Source organism: Monodelphis domestica, chromosome 1 (assembly GCF_027887165.1).
Source record: "Monodelphis domestica isolate mMonDom1 chromosome 1, mMonDom1.pri, whole genome shotgun sequence".
Classification (NCBI taxonomy): domain Eukaryota; kingdom Metazoa; phylum Chordata; class Mammalia; order Didelphimorphia; family Didelphidae; genus Monodelphis; species Monodelphis domestica.
Window position 1 is genome coordinate 278822996 of NC_077227.1, and position 24878 is coordinate 278847873.

At 34.1% G+C, this 24878-nt stretch overlaps 1 protein-coding gene across 12 annotated transcripts in view; it reads left to right on the forward strand.

Annotated features, from left to right (window-relative positions):
• Positions 1-24878, forward strand: part of GPHN (gephyrin) — an 852406-nt gene that overhangs the window by 583705 nt on the left and 243823 nt on the right. For all 12 annotated transcript variants that reach the window (XM_007473063.2, XM_056820908.1, XM_001369841.4 and 9 more), the window contains one exon: positions 10303-10437. In XM_007473063.2, the coding sequence (XP_007473125.1) occupies positions 10303-10437 (135 nt within the window). The remainder of the gene's footprint in view (positions 1-10302; positions 10438-24878) is intronic.

Genomic DNA, 24878 nt, shown 5'->3' on the forward strand with positions numbered 1-24878 from the left:
TTCATAAAAAATATGTTCATTAACTGTCCACTTATCTCCAACATTTTTTAAAGATTGTTGAGAGAGGTTTAGCAATATTAATCAGTTCTTTCACTACTGTAGGAAATAGTTTGTCTGGGTATGGTATTAACTAATTGGAAAACTAATTTAATTCATTATTTGCCTTGAATATAAATTTCCTAATAGCTGTATTTATTGTCCTTTCCTATCCAGGGATTTTTCTCTTTGGCAAAGAAAACAAAAGCTAAATAAACTGATATTTTCACTCTATCAAGCATTGTCCTTATTGCATCCCACACAAACATTCCTTTCTTTGTGCCTCCTTTTTCTTCCAGTATAGTTTTTTGCAGTCTTTTGTTCCCCTTACTTTGCTTTATAAGTCATAGCCTTTCCAGTACTTTAACAGTTTCAACACTATTCTTTCAAGACTACCGTGTTTTTATTCCCTGTTACCTGTCCTTAACTTCTGTGGTAGCAAAGAATGGGAAAAATGTAAGTGACAGTTGCCAAATGAATAAACAAATTGCAGAACATGAATGTAACATATTATTACTGGGCCTTTAGAAATATGAAGAAATTGTTTTTTTTTATTTTAGTAACATTTCCACATAAGTTTTCCAAAATTATGTGATCCAGATTGTCTCTCTACCTTCTTCCCTCCCCCATTCTGAAGTTGGCAAGCAATTCACTTTGGGTTATGAATATATATTATCATGTAAAACATGAAATATGAAGAATTTAAAGAAGCATGAAAAGATATATTAAATGATGTATAATGAAGAGAGAACAAGGAAAACAATGTCTAAAATAAGTACAGCATTGTAAATGGGAAAAACAAAAAGAAATGAAACTGAATAATTAATAATGGCCTAGCTTAGGGCTATAAAAGAATGGAAAAAATGCAGCTCCCTCCTTTCATTGCAGAGTTGAAGGACTTTGACAGTGTACTCTTTCAAATGATTTCTAAGAGTAAATTTTTCAGTTAGTTTTGCTGAATTTCTTTTTTTTCCACTTTAGTTATCAATCTGTGTCAGAATAAAAGTGTAGGTAGGGATATGTTTAGAAATGAATATAATATAAAAACAAAGATAATAAACAAAAGACTTAAAAATAATTAAATAAAATCCAAACTGGTCAATGAGTTCCCAGTGTTTTTTCCTCCGCATTGAAATCATTTTTATTTGTATCATCAGAGTTTATTTTTAAGAATATCTTATCCTTCTTGGCCCAACTTCCTCTACAGAACTTTAGGTCATATAATCATACTTATTCTTCCTCTGCCAGAAACTATGATGAATCTATGATTTTATCAGTCAAGATACTCTTCCCCTACCCCCCAAAAAAAAAAAAGAACAATTAAATCAAGCCAGACACTGTGCTAGAGTCTAAGGAGAGAAAAATAAAAGTGAAATAATCCATGTTCTCAAGAAGCTTATATTAGTAGCGAGACAACATGTTTTTATATAAAAGAGTTGAGGGATAGCCACTAGTCTTGTGAATTCATTGATAAAAGGAACTCTAGTTTGAGGGAACTCCCCATACTAATGCAGATTGGTACCTTCTCTATAACTTATAATCTTAGAGAGTTTCCTAGAAGCAATGAGAGAGTAAGTGAACTTACTCAGGGTCACATAACCAAACATGTTCAAAAAAAGACTTGAACCCAGACCCTTTTGGTTTCCAGGATGGTGAGACCAGCTCTCTGTCCATTGTACCATGTACTTAAATATTAATTGAAGGGAAGAAGTAGGAGGAAAGCACTAGCAGCTGTAGAGATCAGTGATGCATTTCAGCTGAACTTAGAAGGTAGCTGATGGAGGGGAGGGATAAGAGTATTCCAAGCAATAGGAACAGCCAGTGTAGGGGTTTGGGAGTAAAGAGTTAGTTAGTTATGATAGTCATTAAGCATTTTATACATGTCTACTTTGTCCCAGGCACTGTGCCAAGTGACAAAAAACAGTCCCCAATCTCGAGAAACTCAGAGGCTAATGGAGGAGACAATGTACAAACAATATACTTATATTTGTATACATCCATATATATCCATAAATGTTCATATATATCATATGTGAGTGTGTGATATTCATATACATATATGTGATAAATCAACAGAGGAAAAGCATTAGCATTAAGGGAGATTGGAAAAAGCTTCTTATAGCCATAAGTGAGAGAATGACAGGTACAGAGGGGAGGCAATGAAAATGTCTAAGATCAGGAAATATGGATCATATTATCTGAGGGATGGCAAATGGCCAGTCTCATAGGGAGGGTGAGAGAAATAAAATATAAGACGATTGGAAAGGTTGGAAGTAGATGTTATGAAGTGCCTTGAACATACATTTGATTCTGGAATTAAGAAGTCACTGGAGTTGACAAAATAGGAGAGTAACATGATCAGACTTGTATAAAGTATGTCTAGATGATGTGGTATGGTGTGCAAGTATGAGGTGATGAGGGCCTGCACCAGGATGATAGCAATATCAGAAGTGAGAAAAGGATGTCATTGAGAGATAATACAAAGGTAAAATCAACAGACTTTGGCAACAGATTGGATACAGGAATAAGAAAGTGACATGTTGTGGATAATTCATAGAATATGAGCCTAAGTGACCAGTAAGATGGAGGTACCCTACACAGTAATAGGGAAGTTTGGAAGGAAGGAAGATTTTGGGGAAAGATAATAAAGTCAGGTTTAGACATGTTTAATTTACAATTTCTCAGGACATGCAGTTCAGTTTAGTAGACAGTTGGAGACATAACACTGGAGGTCAGGAAAGAGGTTGGAACTAAAGAAATGAATTTAGGAATCTTCAAGATAAGATGATAATTGAAGCCATGGGAGCTTATAAGATCACCAAGTAAATGGTATAGAAGGAAAAGAAAAGGGATCCCAGTATAAAACCTTGGGGAAACTAATCCTTTATGGCATATAAAGTGGGTGAAGATCCAGCAAAAGGAACAGAGAAGTAGTGGTTGGATAGGTAGTAGAAGAACCAGGACACAACAATGATATGAAAACTAAACGGAAGAGAGTGTCAAGAAGAAAAGGGAAATCAACAATGACAAAGGCTGCAGAGAGGTCAAGAAGGGTGAAGATTGATTAAAAGCCATTAGATTTGACAAGAGACTTTGGAGTGTCATTTTGGTCCAGTGATTCAGGTTAGAAACCAGACTACAAAGAGTTAAAAGAATGAGAGAAAAGGAAGTAGTATTAATAGTGGTAGAAGTAGTAGTAATAGTAGTAGTAGTAGATAACTTTTTCAAAAGTTTAGTCAAAAAAGGAAGCAAAGATACAGGATTATAGTTAGTAAAAAATAATCAGATCAATGAAAGTTTTTTAAGAATGTGGGAAATGTGCCTTTGTTTCTAAGCAGCAAATTGAATATTAATGAGAGTACAGATGATAGAAGATACAATTTGCTGGAAGAGAAGTTAAAATGGAATCCAGGATGTCTAAAGAAAGATTTGCCATGGTAAGAAATGCTAGCTTTTCTTGAGAAACAGGGGTGAAGGAGGAGAGAGCAAGGAAAGACTTTCTGTGAAGTGAAATGAGTAGGAGGGAAGAAGAGGGAGACCTTAGCAAATGCCCTCAGTTTTTTTGGTGAGAGTTGTTAGATGAGAGGGTAGGAGAAAAGCATGTCATGGTTGATTCTCAGAGGTATGAAAAAAGGGTGGAATAGCAAATTGATCTGGGAATTCTAACAATTGCCTTACTGCTGTGAATGCCCAAGCAAGATTATGTAACAAATTTGTAATAGACTCAGGCAACAGTTGTGATTTTCTCTTCCTTCATTCAGCAGCATGTAAAATAAATGATGGGAGTAATGTAGTCATTGGAAAGGTAGTTTGGGGCTAAGCTTTGAAGGATTTTAAAAGCCAAAGTTTATTTCTGGCCCTAAAGAAAATAGGAAGCCATTGGAGTTTATTGTGAGCAAGGCAATGACATGATTAGACCTGCACTGTAGGAAAATCATTTCCCTTCTATGTGAAGGATAGACTAAAGTAAGGTAAGACTTGGGTTGAAGAGAAAGAATTAAGAAGTTATTGTTATAATCTAGGTGAGAGGTGATGACAGCCTGATTTCGGGTAGTGACTATGCTGTGTGAATAAAGAGATAGTTATGAGAAACATAAAGATAAAAATGAGAAGATATGTCAACTGATTGGATTTGTGTGACAAAGAGTATAAAGTAAAATAACATTAAAATTGTGAAGCTTAGCATTGTTGTGTCCTAAACAGACATATGAAGGCTAAGAAGAAGGGTGAATTTAGGGAAAAGATTCTGTTTTGCATATATTGAGTTTAGAATGCCAAATGAGACATCAAAGTCAGAATGTTTAATAGACATTGAAAATCTGCAATTGGAGCTTGAAAAACACTATGGAAGAATGTTTTTGTTTGGTCATGTCTTAACTCTTCATGACCCCATTTGGGGCTTTCTTGGCAGATACTGGCGTGTTTTGTCATTTCCTTCTCCAGCTCATTTTACAGATAAGGAAGGTGAAGCAAACAGGGTTAAGAGAATGTCCCGGTCCCACAGGTAGTAAGTACCTAAGGCCAGATTTGAATTCATTTCTTCCTGACTCCAGGCCCTGTGTACCATTTAGCTGCCACTATGAATAGATACAAGTGTGCATATTCAGTTTGTGTGTATATACACACCCAGTTTAAATCTTCATTGAGATGATTAATTTATGGAAACTGATGATATCACCAAGTAAGTATGTAGAGAAAGAAGGCTTAGGGAAGAACCTTGGGGCAAACCCACAGTTAGGCAGCATGTTACAGATCCTTAATCCAGAACAGAAACTGAACAAGAGTACTGTAAGGTATAGAAGGAAAACCCAAATGACTGAGAACAGATCATTAAATTGGACAATTAAGAGATCATTGGTACATTTTGAGAGAGGAGTTTCGGTTGAGTGATAGGATTGTAGGACAGTTAGCATAAATTTAAGAAGTGAAAAGACAGGAATTGACCACAATGATTATAGATGCTTTTTCTAAGAGTTTGACTTTGAAAGGGATGCAAGATATAGGATAAAAGCTTGAGGAAATGATTGAGTCTTGTGAAGGCTTGATGTGTGTGTGTGTGTGTGTGTGTGTGTGTGTGTGTGTGTGTGTGTGTGTTTAAATATGTCTGGCAGCTGGAGAGTAGGAAATGCACCAATAGATAAAGATTTTTAAATTTTTCATTGAGCCTGTAGATTGTAGAATCTATTGTAGAAGTAGTATTAAATGTACAGGTAAAATGAGTGGTCCAATGAGGGAAAAGTGCATATCTTCTTCAGAGGGAAGAGTAAACAAGATGAGAAAGAGGAATGGGGTATCAACTTTTTTTTAAATTACTTCTTCAATAAATGAGCATTTATTTTCTGTTCTTCCTTTTCGGGGGTGGGGGGAAGGACAGAAAAACCAAAAACCACACACATATAACAAACATGTATCATCATGGAAAATAAATTCCTGTATTGGTCATTTCCAAAAATATGTCTAGTTCTGCATTTTTAGTTCATTGCTTAATATCAGGAACTGGGTAGAATTTTTCATTATTGTCATTCTACAATCATGTGTAATCATTGTATTGATTAGATGAGATGTAAAGAGAAGAGGGAGCTCCTAAAATATGAAACTGAGTGGATGGGAAAGGGGTGGTATGGGTAAGACTGAGAGGATTGCATTGCTGTGATAAGGACTCAGTTGAAAGTACATAATAAAAATGTGTAATAGACTCAAACTCAATCCTTCCATGACCGCCTTTACCATTCAGATCTTTTCCATGCACTCCTATGTGGGAACCTTCCTCACTTCTACTGGCATTATAAGGATACCAGCGGAGCACATAGGCTGGCCATCTGTCATTTATCTCACTCTCACCATATGACTAGCCTATTATCTTTTTTGTTTAATATATTACTTTGATGACATCCTTTCTTCCATTTCTTATTCAGCTTCTCATGTTTTGCAATTTAGCTTGCTCATGAAAACCATGTACCTCTCTATTGGGCTTTGAATGAAACTGATTTTTGATTCTTTGAATATTATTGTACCAAAACTTAAAATTACATCAAAACACCTAAAGAATTTTATTAAAAAGATGGGCATCTGTTTTAGGGAAAGTTTGAAGATATTAAACTAGCTTTTCAATTTCCCAAAGGCAAATCACCAGCTTTTTTCCTTCTTGTGTTTAATTATGGGCCAAATCAGTATCTATTTGCCATGTCTAAGATTATGTATATATATTTCTATAAACATATACACAGATGAATGAGCCCTATAGGCTTTCCATCTAACTTCATATTATAAACTGAATAATGGGAATTCTTCATCTACTTGGTTTTTCACTGACTATTTAGACCAATTTGTTTTTTAGAATAATCATGGATCATCTCTAGGAGGTCCCTGAAGTGTTCCAGAACTTGATGCAACAAGCATAGTGTCATCCACAAATGAACACTGGAGGATTTCACCGTTTTTAGGAATTTCTCTACAACTAGAACTCTATGCTAGATCTTTATTATGAACTCTTTTGGAAAGCATACATTTTGTTATTTTTTTACTTACCTTATATTAATGCTCAGATGATCATCAAACAAGCTTATCTGTATTTTATCTTTCATGTAATATTGAATAATTCAGATATATACAAAGAAGGCATTTTGAGAGCCTCTAAGTAGACATTTTGATCTATCAAATTAATTTTTTATAGTTAAGAAAAGCAAAGGCCTAATACTTTTTCCCATATTTTTGAGATCTGTCCCTGAATATATCAATCCCTCAGAGCTCTCAAATTATTTTACCCACAGTTCTAGTCTCCATTGGTATACTTCCTTTGGCTGAATCTTTTGAAATCTTTCTTAAATTCTATAGCACATGGCTGACTGGCTATATTTACTCTCCTACTTCACAAACTCTAAGATTAAATGGTTTCTTCCTTTCTGCCCTCCCACAACTTACTCTAACTTCAACCCCACCATGTAGCTCTTCCTGGTGAATAGCAGGTCCAGAATAGACATTTCCTAGATTAGTTTCTCCACTGTTTGATAGATATACTTATTAATAAATTATTAATGAGGCAAGAAAATATTAGCTTCTCTACTTTGTCAGAGAGAGAACTCCAGCAAACATTTCTGATTATTGGTTTTACAAGAAAGGTAGCATGAATAAAGGATTTAGTTGGAAAGATAAAAGTTTTAAGTCTTACCTCTTACAATATACTGGCTGTGTGGTAATACCATAAATTGCCAAGTAGTTGCCAATATGCCTTGATAATTTCCTCTCAAGGAGTTCTCCACGTCAGTGAACTCAATAGGTCCAGATAAAAAATAAAGCTTCCTCTCATCACATGAATGTTTGAAGTTGGATTGGAGAGCTGAGACCTGATGTTTCCTTATCTCTCTGAGCTCTCTAACCTGATCCTTTTTGTACAAAGCATCAAGTTATAATGTATACAGGTATAGTATATATGGTACATTTGCATAAGGTTTGCAAATCAGAACAGCTAGCTTCCTAAAAAACTATAGTGATCAGCTTTGTGCTAACCAAATTCTTCTAAAAGTATTTCCATATGCTAAGCCTCACGGTAATATTGGCCTTGTAGTCCATTCCCTATGACTCATTATAGATCAGATAGTCCTATAGTCAAGTCCCTTTGATGTTTCAAAAATGAAAGCTTTTTGGATGGACCTCTGAGAGCCCTGAGTTGCTTTTCCTTTAAAACAATGCATTGTGATAGAGCCCTCATACAGAATTTCTTCTAGTAATGAATTATGCTCTAACAAGATTCAAAATGTATTATTCTTAAACAACAAGGGTATTCTATGTAATATCTGATAGTACTAATAATAATAGCTAATATTTGAATAATGCTTTTATTTTTTAAGCATTTTTAACTCTTATTTTAGTGTTATGCTATATGAGGTAGGCACTATAAAGGACTTGGATACAAATAGATACAATAGGTAAGGGATAAGGGACATAAATACATGAAATTCCTAGTGAGAAAACTCCCTATGCTCATTGGCTTCTTCTTTGAAACCTAGAGTTTTAGAGGATTGTGTGAAATACTTAGAGATTAAGTGACTTCACCTGGGTTTCAAAGTCCAGCTGTGTCAGAGGAACTCAAGTTTTCTCTGCCTGAAGCCAGTTCTTTTTCCACTACCATCTGTTTCTCAGTATAAATATCAATATCCCATTTACATAGTGAACTTACTCAGCTTCAGGTGAAGTGGGGAGCTAGGTCTCCTACTTTTCAACCCAATTTTCTTTCCACTGGTTGGCAATTAGAAATCCAAAATATCTTTTCCCTGTTTTTGAGTGAAATTAAGAAAGTAAAAAAAAAAATTCCAACAAATCATTTTGTTCTCTACAAACAGCTGAATTGTGTTTCTGTTCCGGGTTAATCTAATCTACAGTTGCTGTAAACTGTATGAAAATATATTCGGAAGTGGAAAAAAGCACTGAATTTAGACCAATTCAAAAGACCTAGGTTCAGAGTTCTCAGCTGTTGCTGTATCCTTTATGAATTTAGAAAAGCAAATCATTTAACATTCCTGGACTTCCTTTTTGTCATATAAAAGTGAAGGCATTAGATTAGAAAGCCTCTGAGATTTGCTCCATCTCTAAATAGCTAATCCCATAAGAATATGGAAATAATCATCAATCAGTAGAGGTTGCAATTTATACTTAAGAAATTGAATGTGGGACTATGATTTCCCTTTCTCTTGCAAGAGGATGATTGCAAGAGAAATATAACAATTATTTGTAACATTGGAGAGATGTTCATTCATATATGCAGAATAACATTAAGGAAGTAAGTTATATATACATAATGTAAATGTGTCTGTTTGTATTGTGTATATATGTATGCATTATAAATACTTACAAGGTAAAGCCTTGAATTTCTTAAAATAAAGTCTCAGTGATTCTAACTTCAAATGAACAAACTTCCATGAGAATAAATTATATATGATTTCACTGTATTTAGCCTCTCTAGTCCTAAGAGAAAATATATACATCTAATAAATTATGGTCACATCAAGTTAAAGGTTGATATTCATTCCCATCAATAATCCAGGGAAGGAATGGTTAAATATGTTATTCATCTGCAGTCTCAGAAAATTTAAAAGGAATGTGAATAAATGTAAAAAGGCACAATAATTAGTAACATACTTAAAATAACACTTCTGTCTTTCTAGGTTTTTGCTAATATTCAGACAGCTCATAAATTTCTCCATGCTCTATTTGCAATTTTTCTTTAGAAAAGTTTCCCTTTTATTTTAATGTTACTCATCTAGTCATGTTCTTGCATTCTTTTAAATGATTCTTTTCAGTTCCTTTAGGAAGTCATTACCTCCCATGTGACTGTTTTGGGCACATATCTGAAGGAGACTATGTAGTTTGTTGTAATTACATTGTATGCTGCTTTATTCCTATTGTTGCCTCAGCAGATTGTGACTTTATTGCATAAATTTGCACATTACAGAATTTAATTAGTTGTGGTATGAATTTATATTCAATCAAGATTAAGGCAGAAACCACACAGGGACAAATCAAAATTTGTTTCTACACATGTGGGTGCTATATACCTTCAACAATGCTCATGTTTATTAATTTTCATAGATCATAGATTTTAAGTTGGAAAGAACTGTAACAGTCCCTTCCCCTAATAGATAAGGAAACCAAGGCCCAGAGAATTTAACCAGTTTCCTCAGTCACATAGGAAGTGGCAGAGCTGAGATGTGAACCTTGTTATTCCCTCCTCCAAACCATTGCTCTTTCAACTATGCCATGTTGTTGCCCAGAGCTGTATAGCTGCGACTACCTAAAACTTCTACTTTAGGGGATACTTTTAGCTTCTCTTTGTATTAGAAGTTAGTTGTATAAGATGTCATAATGTAACTTTTACCTTGAGGCCTGTCTTATATAGAAGCTGAAAATTGGCTAGCAGTCATTCCTAACCCCACAAGCCCAAAGTGTTAAAGACTTTATCCTAGGACTCAGATAATTTTGCAAGATTTTACCAACCTCTGTTATACTGATAAGATTGAGAAAAACTAGTGGATATTGTTTGGACAGATATTTTTTCACACTTAAAGATTTTTTTCATCCGTCAAGGTAATATTCCATGTTATTACATTTTTATTAATACCACCACCAAGGAACACAAAACTATGATAGTAGAATGAATGAATTACATAGCACAAAGACTTGAAATTGTTTGAACATAATTTTTTCTTGTTAACAGTTATTTTAATCATTGGTGCTTTCAAGTTATTCATCATGTCTGACTGTCTTGCTCAGATTCCAGATTCCATCATTTCCCGTGGCGTTCAGGTGCTCCCACGAGATACCGCCTCCCTCAGCACTACCCCTTCAGAATCTCCTCGTGCACAGGCTACATCTCGCCTCTCCACAGCTTCCTGTCCAACACCAAAAGTAAGCATAGTGCCTTTGCATTTGGCACTTCTCCAACTGTAATTGTGTAATGAGTCATACTTCTTTTCAATTGACCAAGTTTGGCTTCCATGTACTCACATACTGTGAGAAATAAAAGATGAATCCCATACCTTATTACACAAAATAGAGTTTTGAAAAAGTAATAGTAAAACAGAAACTCCATGGGAAATCTATACTTTCATTACAACTAGGAGTATCACTTCTATGGTTTCTCGCTTTTAGACATTTTTTATGAACATCACCTGATATACTATATAATGTTGTTCATGTAAATGTGGAATTCTGTCTTCATCTTGAGGGTGAAGATACTCTTAGCTAACAAATAAGAGAATTAATATTATAATGTACATTCACAAAACAAGTCTATTCACATTTCTAGTCTAGTCCAGGGTAGCTCCCTGCTTTAGTATCATTCCAATTTCTTTCAATGATATTCAGCTTGGAATGTTGCTGCCTCATATTTGGAAACAACTCTAAATTGACTAGAAAGAAAGTTTTAATGCCAACCTTTGGGGTGGGATGGTTATTATTCAGCATTTGTATTATAATTAATCCTGAAGTCATGTGAAAACAGATTGTACTCTGTTAATAGGCCAATATCATATCTTAGCATGTGAGGAGAATAGACTGCCTAGCTTAATAATGCCTATGGCTGCTTTCTCCTGAAAGTGTCATCACTAAAATCATTGTGTGTTTTAAAGACCTGCATCAGCAGAAAGCTCTTTATTGAATGTGGACATGTTCAATAGACTGGTAGCAAATGGCTAAAAGTAACATTCTTATTTAATTGATTGTGATAGTTATAGATGAGTCTGCTTGCTAAAATTATTACAAGAGTCTGACAGAACATTTTTCATACTATGACTTTTTTCTGTCAGCAAATTGAATTAACCTACAGGGATCTGTTCAGCTGTCTTTCCCAACTCCAACTCAGCATTATGAATGCAATTCTGGATTTGACTAGAATAGATCAGAAATGTGTGGGCATTTTTATCTGGTTTTATATCCCACAGTACAATATTCTTAGCTGTGTCTTCCTATATAATGAATGTTACATATACACTTTTGTCTTTAGTTTGTTCTGAAATTAGTTTAATTTAACTATGCCTTTAGAAAATTGGTATCTCAGAATTTCAACAAGAAGGCTTAATAGTGAATAAAAACAATAGGTATATCTTAGGTATTGGGTTAAATGTGCTTATGCTATTCAGATAAGTCAGCAATAAATCAACAAATATTTATTTGGATGATAATCTAATGCATTCAAACTGAAAACATACAGCTTCAAAAATGTAATTTAATGAAAATTCTCATCTCCTATCATTAAAATATTCAAAACAGACTCATAACCAGCATGGAGCAACTAAGACTTTGCCCCAGAAAAGGAAATGTAAAGGGCACTTAACAGTACCACCTTGGGGTACTATTCTATTCTCTCAGGGACCACGCCATGCACATAGCCCTGTAAGTTATTCAAGAATGTGAAAGCTTCATGGAAGTGTTCTGGGGGCAGCTTCCTTTTCCCAACAGAAATACTTCAGGGGAGCCACTTGTACCAGGCACACATGGGAAAATGTTATTTATAACTCTTGTTTCAAAACAAAAGTATCCATAGCTCACTGGGATTGCATTCCAACTGTGCAAACTGAATTTGGAAAGTAATTCAAACAGGAGGTCAGGTCCATTTTAGTATGTTTTGCTAAAGTTTTCACAGATGCTAAAATGTTCCATAAGACTTTTTTTTTTAATTATAAACAAAATAATTAAATAATTATTAATTAAAACAGCCTCTGTACAGTTATAAATGATACCAATGCAACGCCTTCATGAAACAAGGTTTTATGCATAAAAACCAGAACCTAAAGTTTTTTGTGAATAAACATGTAACATAGATGCTACCCATAAAAGAACCTAAGACTGTTCCACATATTGGGAAGATAACAGAAATGCTAGTGCAACTGGAGGAAATGTGGAAAGATTGGAGAAGCCTTAGTGGCTCAAATAATTAATAAAGTTCCCAAAAGGCTAGATATTATATTTCTTATCTTATAATTTTTTTGGTAATTCAGACCTTCAAAAGAATATACATAAAAGCTTCTGGAAGAAGATGTTCCAAAGTCATTCTTATCTGTGGATTATAGTAATATTCTAATATGTCTGATGTAGCTTTTGTTATTTTAATAGCTAGGTATTTAACATTTAAAAAATTTTTTGTAATCCTAATTTATAATTTAAAGTTAGAAATATAGGAGGTATAAATATGTGTATATGTGTGTATGTGTGTATACATGCATACATACACATGTATATGTATTGTATACATTTATGTATATATTATACTGTATGTAGTAGTTGTATGTAGTAGTTGTAGGAAACTGTTAGAGATGAGCAAAAACTATTATTGTTGAATATTCCACGTGTTTGACCAGTCCTCAATTTTCATTCATCTTACCTTCATTAAAGAACTATATGTATATATGTAATGTATGTATATATATGCTATATACACCAAGCCACATCAAAAAATTTTTAGGTACCCAAGATGGTTGGAAATCTTTCTTATTCACAAGATTGTTTGAGTACTTGTTTATCTACTTCATGTGATAACTTTTGTTACTAGACTTCTATAACAATGTCATCTGTGGTTTCATGAGATACAACTGTCAACTTAAATATGCTCTAACATGTAACAGTTTAGTCAATCAATCAACAAGCATTTATTAATGAGCATCAACACCTGGCTCTGTTATTACTTGCCTGGTGATTGTTAAGCAAGTTATCATTTCATCTGGTTCTTCAGGGTCCTTGTTTGGAAAATGGATTGCTTTCACATGCTCATATTGAAGAATAATTCATTCAAAGTATGTATTTAAGTAGAAATTTCACAATGACATTTTACTTTAAATTTGTATTTTTAATATGAAACTAAATATGATCTCTTAAAGGAAGCACGATAAAAGATTTTTTCCTGGCCCCCAAGAAAATTTTCAAAAAAGTGTTCTTTAATCCTCAAATAGGGTAATTTTGTCTCTAGCAAGGAAGGAGTTCTTTCTTTCATGGGTCCCTTGATTTAAATTGATGCTTGAACTGTATTTACACCTGTATTTGGATAGACTGTCACCTAGGCTCCTTATTATAATTATATTTGATCTTTTTTTTTTATAACAAGTTTTAAAAATAGATTTTTGAAAGTATTCATATATGTACTGAAAACGTAGGGGGAAAACTTTTATGAAGTCATATTATGGTTTAATTTTTCTTTAGTCCCAAACTGCTTGGATTCTCTAAGATTAAGCAGTTTATTTTATGTAAACAGAATAAGAAGTAAAAAGTATGCACCATTGGGAACAAAGTTAAGATGTTTCCCATATAAGATTTTACCAACCATGATTTATTAACTCTTGACTTAAAATCCTTTTTCTACCACTGGTGATAAGATTGTTGCATTTTCTCAGTTGATTGTTCTTAAATGTAACGTATTTCTCTTTCCCTTATTATAATATTAAGTCCATAAGGTCATGAGGCTTCTAAACATCAATCTGCACAAAAGACATCTTTTTAAAAAATAATTTGCTCGGGGGCAGCTGCGTAGCTCAGTGGATTGAGAGTCAGGCCTAGGGACAGGAGGTCCTAGGTTCAAATGTGACCTCAGCCACTTCCCAGGTGAGTGACCCTAGGCAAGTCACTTGACCCCCATTGCCTAGCCCATACCACTCTTCTGCCTTGGAGCCAATAAACAGTATTGACTCCAAGACGGAAGGTAAGGTTTTTTAAAAAAATAAAAAATAATTTTCTCTACAAGAGCCAGTTCAGAAATCATAAAAATTGGCTACCAGAGTGCTTTCTGTCTCAGTAAGAAGAAAAAAAGAAAAAAGTCAAAATAATAATCTATAATTAGAAGTATTCCCCAAAAAGCACTCACAAGAGTTGCCCTAATTTGTGAGACCCATAAGCACATCGTTCACATTCAAATTTAAATCTTTCCAAAAGAATATCTTTCATAGGAAAAGTTGTAAGTCCTTTAGCTTCCAATAAAAATGTAAAAATTAGATATATAATATTGGATTTTGAACCTATTGTCAGATTTGACTAGGCAGCCAGTGTTAAGGTTAATTTCTCTATAAAGTATTCTTGCCAGTTAGCAACTATGCCTAAAGACTACCTAAAAAGGAGGTATCTTTTAGCAGTCATTGTTATTGAATATCATTCTTAATACATATCCATAGCAGCGACCTTTAATTATTTAACACCCACTTACTAAGGAATAAAGTCTCATAATATTATCCAAAAATCATCCATATGAGTTAAAGGGCCTTAAATTCTCTAATATTCTCAAGTATTATCTATCATTAAGCAAACTGTACTGCAGAAATGGCCAATAGAAAAAACATTATCAGCCCCTCCTAAAATAAAACATACTAAGAGAGCCCAATTATTTATTCATTTCTTTTGTTAATGTATTCAAAAGAAATTGGGCATGACTAGAGTTTAGATTTGATATTTTATATTACATTTTATTTATTATTTTTATATTTTATATTATTATGTAACATAATAATATAATATTATTTATTTATTATTACATTTTATATTACAGTCACAGCAGTTATATTTACCTAGAATGGTCAAATTTTTAGTTCAAGAGTCACCCATAATAATTTTGAATTAATCTTTATTTTTATTCCATTTCCATGCTAAAGGTTTCTTTTTCCAGTTATATTTAACTGTATCCTACAGGAATTCTTTAAGATAATGGGCAGCTTCAACATGAAGAAGAATAAGGCCATTTTCCCTTACAGACCCCATTTTATTTTTCTTGTCAATTAATTTGTCTAAACTCCAAAAAATAATTGTAAAGCTGCCATCTACTATACAGAAACATGGGTCTAGAGCTAAGAAGGATCTCAAAAACTATGTAGCCCATCCCTTTTGTGTTATAGATGAGGATACAGTGCCCAAGTTCTCACAGAAAACAACAGAGGCAGGATTTGAACCCAGGTCCTTTGACTGTAGAGTCAGAGATCTTTCCATTCTGCCACACTCCTGCACAAAATAGATCTACAAGCAAAGATGAAAAAGAATGTTTCTGCTTTTATGCTTATTGGCATCTTTATGAATTATAAACAAATTATTTAAATTAGAACTTGTGTCCTTTTTGGAAGTAACATGAAATCATAATTTGGTAGACACTAAAGAACAAATTATGCAAAGCAGTAAAATTTTCAGCACTAAATGCAAGGCTACATTTCTGCTTATCTTCCACATTAGTTTGAAGCATCAAGAATCTCAATGTGTAGGATTGCATGAATATTCAGTTGTATGTGTATGCAAAGAAATATTTGCCATACAAAACTTTCATATTTCTATTTCTTAAATTGTACCATGGAAACTCATACTACTCACCTAAATACTCTTCTGAGGCCTAGAAGATATTCTTAGTTAGCTTTTTTCTAATGTATAACAGGTAACTCATTGAGGTCTGTTATTATATACACTGCTATCTATTTGCTTCCTCTAATCACTGGTGAAAAAATATACACATTAGCATTTTAAAAGAAGCTTGGGAAATAGCTGAGAATGAGCTGAACTGAAGAGAATATAGACTCTCAACATGCAAATTCATTAGGATCACTGAAAGAAACTTTGAAAGGATTCAAATTATCAACAATGATGGAATCATAAAGAGAATAATTGTGATATGAACTTGAATCCTTGATGTCTTTGAACAAAATGGAAAAATAGATAAGATTGGAATAATAATCATAAATAATAATAATAGCATTAATATAGTGCTTTAGAATTTGTGCAACTCTTTATATGTATTAACTCATTTGATAAGGAATTAAGGAAGGGCTCACCCAAGGATATTTTAAATATGTCATTATACAAAAGTATTTAAAGAAAACAATATTGAAGATTTCATAATTATTTTCTAAAAATTAGAAAATGTTTTAACAATATTTTATTTGGTTAACCTAATATGTGTTGTGAAACATATGTTACTACCAGGCAAAGAATAGGTATGTAAGGAATGAATGAATGATTAAATTGAGATTGAGAATTCCAGGATTCATAGATGAAGTAACTGCCAGTAAAACTGTATTCCTGTACTATACTGTTGATATGCCAGAGTGATATTTTGATGTCTTCCAAGGATTACTGGTTCTCACTCTGATTTTGGACACCTGGTTGTGCTTCAGTGTGTAGAAAACTTGCTTGTGCTGGCTCTTCCCTATTTTCATCTGAGTTTGATCCTGAATCCCCGGAATAACCTCAGAGGCTTCTGCTGAGCTCAGCATGCCTTGATTCCTTGAAACAATGTTAGCAATAATCTTTTCTCTCTGGATTCCCCTTTTATCTGTCATATCACCAGTGTTCTTGGGAAACATACCTACAAAAACTATTAACCGTTCCAGAGGAGCTCCCCTGTTCTTCCCCTAACACCAGTCTACAATCTTATCTCAAAATATTAGTAGAGAAAATTCCAGCCCAAATTCTAGGTTGAAGATATGAACCCAGAATGTCATGATCAGTGAAAAAGGTCTGCCACTTGCAGTAATGTGTATCCTCTTGCCGAGCTCTCAGTTCTAGAGGCTGACTACTTGGAGACAGGAAAGATATAAGGACTTAATCATACAGGTTCCTTCCTTCAGCCTATAAACATACTTTAAAGAAATGTTTTTAAATCCTTCTCTTAATGTTACGGACTTTAAAAACTATGATCCTAGGTCTCTATTCACTTTCATTTCTGTCAAGAGTTGTTTATATGATCAGTTGCCATGCCCTATTGATATTCTTCTAGCAACTTTTCTTACATCGAGTCAACTATGTGTAAAGCCCAATGCTAGGCAATGGCATTATAAAGACAAAATGAAACCCATTCACTTGCCTTAAGAACCACATATTCTAGTGAAAGATGCAACCTATAAACAAATAGGTATATATACATACTAGTGCAGGGAGGGAGAGAGTTCTGACCATTCGGAGGAATCAGGAAGGATTTCTTATATGAGGTTATACACAAGCTAAATCTTTAATCTACAAAGGCAGAAGATGGAATGCCAATTTCTGTAAATAGCAATTAGGCTAGTTTGTCTGGTATTCCTCATGAGAAAAGGGGAATAATGTGTAATGATATAGGTTACAAATAGATTAAAAAGGGATTTAAGTACCAACTTAAAGAATTTGTCATTTATCCTGCAGCCAATGAGTAGCCACTGAGAGTTCTTAGGTAAAAGTAAGGCTTCTTGGCTCATGGGTAAGAATATAAATTTATTGATCAGGCTAGCATTAACCAATAACTTAATGTAGTGATCTCTCTCAAAGATCAAAGACCCCAGAATCCCCTCCACAGATACATCAATAGACACTTGGGGAGCTCATTATTCAGCAACTCCTTCTGAACATCCCAAGACATCTCTAATTGGTTAAATAGCCACTGTAAATAGCCAATGGAGAGATGGTCCATCAAAACTCCCAACCCCTCCCCACCCTGGTGATGGTGGGTAGCCACATATTTAATGTTATATCATTAGCAATAACTCCTTATTTACTGAGCAAGGTGAACCTTGTTATCTCCTCTTTGAATTTGCCAGGCTCTAGGAATTTGGAGGGCCAGGCATTCCTTGGAGTTCCTAAGAAATATGCCCAGAGGTCAAAGAACTTATTTGAGTCTCTAATTCAAAACAAAGATATAGAAACAACTCATTATAAATAAAAAATAAAACCTCACATGTTTTCTGATGCATTCTTTATAAAATTTATTTTGACAGCTGTGAATAGAATAAGTGGGAGAGGAGAAAAAAATAGAACTGGAAATCTAATTGGAAAGCTTTCAGAATAGTCTATGGAAGACATGATAGGCGCCTAAACTAAGATGGTGGCTTGTATGGAACCAAAAGGAACATTTGAAAGAGCTGCTGTAAAAGTAGAATCAACAAAATATAGTTACTATTTGGATATTTGGAAGAGTAAAAAGAATGAAGCCAACGTTGTGAACCTGGCTGCCTAAAAGGATGGTAGTACCCTCAACAAAAATAGAGAAGCTTGGAAGAGGGGTAGTTTTAAGAAGGAATGCTCTTTATTTTGAATGTGTTGAGTTTTAAATGACTACAGGACATCAAAATGGAGATATCTAAAAGAAAGCTCATAATGTGGGACTGACCTTCAGGAGTGAGGTTACTGCTGCATCTAAAAATCTGGAAGTCATCTGCACAGAGAAGATAGTTGAACTTGTGAGAACTGATAAGGTTACCATGAGAGAGAATGTAGTGTGTGAGGAGAAATGGGCCAGGTAAAATCTTGGGGAACAGCCTTAGTTTATGGCAGCATTGATGCCAGTCCAGTCAAGAAAACTGAGAGTGATTGTAGGAAGAGAGAGCAGTATCACAAAAATAAAATAAAAAAAAGAAAGTTTTTCCTGCTACAGAGATGTCAAGAAGGATGAGAATTTCAAAGAGGCCATTTCTATGGTATCCTTGGATCATTAGTAACCTTGAGAAGAGCAGTTTCAGTTAAGTCCTAAACTCAGAAGCCAAATTATAAAAGGATTAAGAAATTAATAGATCGAGAGGAAATGAAGGAAAGGATTGTTAGCTTTTTAAAAGTCTGGACATAAAGAAGCTATATAAGAAGATACATTGACTATTAAATGAAGATATTTAAGAATGAAGGAAGACCAGGGTAGCTAAGTGGCTCAGAGGATAAAGACCCAGGCCTACAGATGGGAGGTCCTTGGTTCAAATGTGGCCTCAGACACTTCCTAGATATGTATGGGCAAGTCATTTAACCCCAATTGCCTAGTCCTTACCACTCTTCTGTCTTGGAACCAATATTTAGTATCAATTCTAAGACAAAAGGTATAAGTTTCAAAAAAAAAAAAGAATGATGGAAGATCTTTGTAGGATCCGGGAAAGAGATAATAGATAAAAAGATTGAAAATTAAATTTGCAGCAGGGGTGGGGAGTGAGTGTTGAAATAAAAAAAGCAACATGCACTCAGAGGACACAGGATGGAGTGGGATCAAGGGCACAATGAAAAAGATTGGCCTTGATGAGAAGGGCAACTTCATCAGATTCTACAATAAAGAAGGAAAGAGTGGAGAATGATGTTGAGTTTTGAGGTATTGGAATAAAGAAGTAACATAAACTCACAGCAAATGACTTCTTTTTTCTTAGTGAGTAGGAAGGGAGGCCCTCTGCTGGGCATCTGCAGGGGACAAGGAAAAGAAGGAATAGTTTAGAAGTTATGAGGAGAGAATTCCAGGAACAGCTACTATGAGGAATATAATAGAGCCAATTACTAAAGAATAAAAGCATTATAAACATAAATGAATATTTATATCAATGAATTAAAACATAATAAGTATAAGAAGAGTAAAGCCCAGAAAGAGATGGAAGGATAGATATAGTGAGAAGAATTTCAAAGTTCTGGATCATGGCAATTAATAGGTGACAGTGAGATAAAGATTATGACCACTCCTTTGTATATGTATCCTCCTTTCCTTTATAGTGTCACCATCCTAGCTTAGGACTTAATTGCTTCTCACTTATACTATTATAATAATTTACTAATCCATTATCCCATTACAATCTCTTTTCTCTCCATCCTTCACACATTTCTACCAAAGTAATCTTAGCATATACAAATTAGGCAGCAATAGACATAGAGCATTCTGAAAATAGGTTTAGATATTTATATTCCAACTTTATCACATCATATGGTATTTCTATGCCTTAGTTTCTCCATCTAGATAGGCATGGTGATGGAGTAAAAAGAGTTCTGCACATGAGTTAGTGACATTCTGGTTCAAATTCTGTGAAATCTTGGCAGCTAGGTGGTATAGTGTGGATGGACCTCTGGACCTGGAGTCAGGAATACCTAAGTTCAAATGTGTCCTCAGATACTTCCTAGCTCTGTGACCCTGGACATATATCACCTAACCTCTACTTATCTCAGCTTACTTATCTGTAAAATGGGAACCATAATTGCACTAACCTCCCATGGTTATGAAAATAAAATGAGATCATATTTATAAAGCATGTTGCAAATCTTAATGTGCTACCTATATATCTACTAGTATATTATTATTATTACTACTACTACTACTACTACTTCTAAGAGCTGTGTGACTGTGGACAAGTCACTTAATCTGTGTAAGCTTTGTTTTCCTCACTTCTAAAATAAAAATAGTAATACCTGAACTACCTACCTCATAAGCCTTTTGTGAAACTTTAATAGGATAAGTCATATAAAACTTATCTGTAAAGTGGAGACAATAATAATGGTAGCACCTATCTTAGTGAGTTTTTGAGATTAAAATTGAGATGTAATATTTTTAAAAGGTAGTGTAAGCTTAAAATACTAGATAAATGTCAGCTCTCATTTTTGTTATCTCTGAAAATATGTAATTCTTGCCCTATCAATCATTCTCATATGGATGTTGCCATTATAAATGAGATGATACCATAAAACTTCACTATTTCAGACTGATTTGATAGAAAGGGTCCATTTTATGTAATGAATCTTAAAATGTTTTTAAAGAAATTCCACTTTATTACTTTCACATATATATTCAAACTAATTGCTAGCAGTGTTTCTAAATAGAGATCCTGTTTGGCCTACTTGAATGAATATATAAGACTCTTGGTCCCATCCCATGTTTCTTTTTCCAGACATTGTTTCTCCCTCATGCATTTTTACTCTGTCTACACTACCACTTCTTAAACATGTAGTGTCATCTAAACCCCCAAAAGAAGTTATCTTTGATCCCTATACCATTTGAAGCTGCCTTTCTATTTACCTTTTTCCCTTTAACTGACCAACTCTAAGGAAAATAGTTTATACTTTCTTATGTTTCTTCACACAATCCCATGTAATTTGTTTTCTATTGCTTCTGCTTTACTGAAACTGCTTTCTCAGAGGATAATAATGTCCTAATTTAATATTTTTTATACTTTTTTTCTTCCTTTACTTCTCCATAGTATTGAAGCTGTTGATCAGAGGTGTCAAATATATAACCTATACACCTTCTTGAGTAGGCCTGAACCAAATTAAAATGCAACTGGGCAATTATTTGTAAAATAAATAAAATTACAATAAAACATAGATAACATTACATTTTAAAACTAAATCATCACTATATATGGCTCAAAATTTTCCTCTAGTATGGATTTACACCACCTCCCTGTTGGTCACTCTCTTCTTGACAGTCTTCATTTTCAATTTTTATGATAACTACTTTCTTGTTTTTCCTACCTCTAATTCTCTTCTTGGCCTCCATCACTGGTCTCATATTCTCCCAACCCCTAAATGTATATGTTCCTGGAGTCCTTATACTTGATGCCTTTTCTATTTATTCCCTTTTTTATGCTTTTCGTTTGGTGATCTCATCTATATTTATTAGTTCCTATTCAGAGAGAAATTCTTTGTAAAAAAAAGTACATATCCTGATCCATAAATTTATATAAACCTCTTCCTAATTAATTGATTGATTTAAGGACTAACACATTATCCTCAATAAGAAAGATGAATAAGCTGAAATTTAATAACATACATTTTTATAAAATGTAAGTGCTAGATCCAAAGCATCACCAATCCATAATTCAAAGCCTTGAATTTTATGAAGGTCTTTTTTTCCTTTTTATTGAAGCAATGTATTGACTCCACTGCATTGACCACAAACCCCCCACTCCTATATACACACACCTAGAAAACATTACTTTTTTCTAACCAGTTGGCAACTTGCAAAAGATTATAAAACTACTTTCCAATCTAATTGACCCCAATATATTAGTAAATGTGTATTCAAGATCAGGCCCACAAATACATGTGTCTGCCCAAACATATAGGTTAATTTTACAGAAAACAAAAAACTTCCAATACATTTTTCTATCCATGATATAGCACCAAGTCTTTAAAACATTGTACAAACCAAAAACAGGATTTAGCAACCTACTTCAATTAATGCCAAGATGTACTCACTTTTCCCTTCTTTTCAGTATTTCACCCTCCAAAAGTAGAGGAAGAATTGCTATGTTCCCCTTTTCTAACACTGTGATACAGCCCAACTGTTATGCCGACATTCTCTGGGTGGTCAATCAAGCCTGGGTGCCCCTTTCTATCAGATCAACTTAATCTTAGAGTACCTAATCTCCCAGTGCTTCTTACCTTCTAAGTGTTTGCACTTGTTTATATGTACACTCAAGAAAGAGAAGTGCCACAGCCAAATCTGTTAAAAGATCACAATAACTCACAAATATCCTTCCAACCTGAAATAGGAAGTCTCCTATTTACCCTGAAGGATACACAGATTCAAGAGACAACCACCTCAGCTATCTAGTCACCTCATTCTCAACTATTTTCTAACTCTCTCAAAGAATTGTGACAGCTGTGAGATACTCTGTAATAAACAGACTGGGCATCTCAAAGCTGTTATCCTTGCCCCACCTGCATTGGGATATGTATATGCCAGAGAAAGGACTGAAACTTTCTAGCAAATTAAGTTGATGAAATATTTCTCCAGATAGTTTTATTTTCCACATGGTTGTCCTGTGAAGAAGCTCTCTAAAAAGGGAAAGTTTTAGAAAGGGAAGTGGAACCTTGGAAATCATTGGCATGTGCCAGCTACACAGATGGTATAGTCCATTTTCATTCACTGATACCATATATCATATTCAGTATAGTGTTCTCCATAATATGGCCTTGTTCTCAATAAATATCTACTTCCTAACCTTTATCAAAAAGAGCAATATGTGATATCACACGGATAATCATTAGATGTTTCTCCCAAGGAAATCTACAAGATCGATAGTATTCCATGACCTTGATATCAAATGCAGTTATCTTTTAGGCATGAGCTATCCATTGTTCTTGTTCACTGCCTCAAATGACAGCTTATTTAAATTAGCTCTTCAAGAAGAGTAGTTTCAAGTTCTTGGTGGCTCTAGCTTAACCCAGGACCATCCAGAGGTCTGTGGCTTTGCACATGTCTGTTGAAGGTCATATTCTCAAATAATTAAATCTTGATCCTTTGCTATGGCCCTTCCTAAATCCTGTTACCCTGAGTAGGGTGGAGATTGGAATAATTAAATTTTGATCTATGCTGCAGCCCTTCCTAAATCCTGTTAGGACTGAGTAGGGTGTAGATTGTAATTTCCAAGACCTGGTTCTGTCATTCCAAGTATCTCTATTGTATCAATTCTAAAATCAATCATGACTCAAAGAACTTCCTGTTCTATGCTTAAGCATAGGTCAAAGCCCTTTCCATTGTTCAGCAAAAGGTTTCTGTCCTAAAGTAATCTTAAGAAGGGAGGAGGAGGAACCTCCCATGCCAATGGGGTTCACATTCCAATAGACTATCAGTAAGAAATTTTCCAAGTATGAAATTTCCCAATGGTGAAATTTCCAACATTTATAAGTCTAAGAAATTTTAAGGTTTACATTCTAAAACAATGGCAGTCACCTAAAGGAAAAGTTTCCCTAAAGAGAATTTTCCTACAGATAAATCCTATGTCAAAATCTGTTTGATTCACAACTTAAATGAAGTATGATTTTTTTTTCAGTTACGAGTATCAGCATCTACATTAGAAACAAATCTAGAAGGCTTGAAATAAAAAATAATAACCATCGCAGGAAGCCCAAATCACTTTTCAGTTCTTTATCCCCTCTAGATCTCATTAAAATAAACTTTATGAAAAAATCAGACCAATTCATTAAAGGGAGATTTCCCCTTTCTCCTTAAATATATGAAGCTTGACTTTTAAAGTCCCCCCCCCCCAATCAGGTATTCTCTTGTGACTTAATTGTCAGGATAAAACTATGTAGTTGTTGGATTTGGTTGTTTGAATCAACCAGCAAGCAATTTCTATTCCCCCTTAGGAAGAAAGTTTAAGCTCCAGTGGTATATAATTGCATAAAAGTCTGAATCATCATTAAGAATTATGTCTTTTTAAGTATTTTACATACAGGACATACATGTGTAATTACACAGTATCTAATATTATATTCCAACTAAATATAACACTGCAGCCCCCAATAGGTTTTTACTATTGACCTTTGAATAATGGAGTTTAAACTCTGGTTTAAAAAAAAAAAAAGGAAAATTTGTGTGTGTGTTTGTGTGTGTGTGTGTGTGTGTGTGTGTGTGTGTGTGTGTGTGTGTGTGTTCAAGGCAACAGGAGAACTACAAACCTTTCATCAGGTTGGAATTAATATTTCAATTTTTCCTGTAAGGATGAGAGATAATAGCAATTTTAAAAAATGACTAGTGAGATTTAGATAATCATCTATAGCCCTTGATGAACTTTCTTTCTGGAAATTTGATCCCTTTGGGAACATAAATGATGACTTTGCTTACATTCTCCTTATACTGTAAACTATTGAATTAACTGACCATAATATATAAAGGAAAAAACAGACTA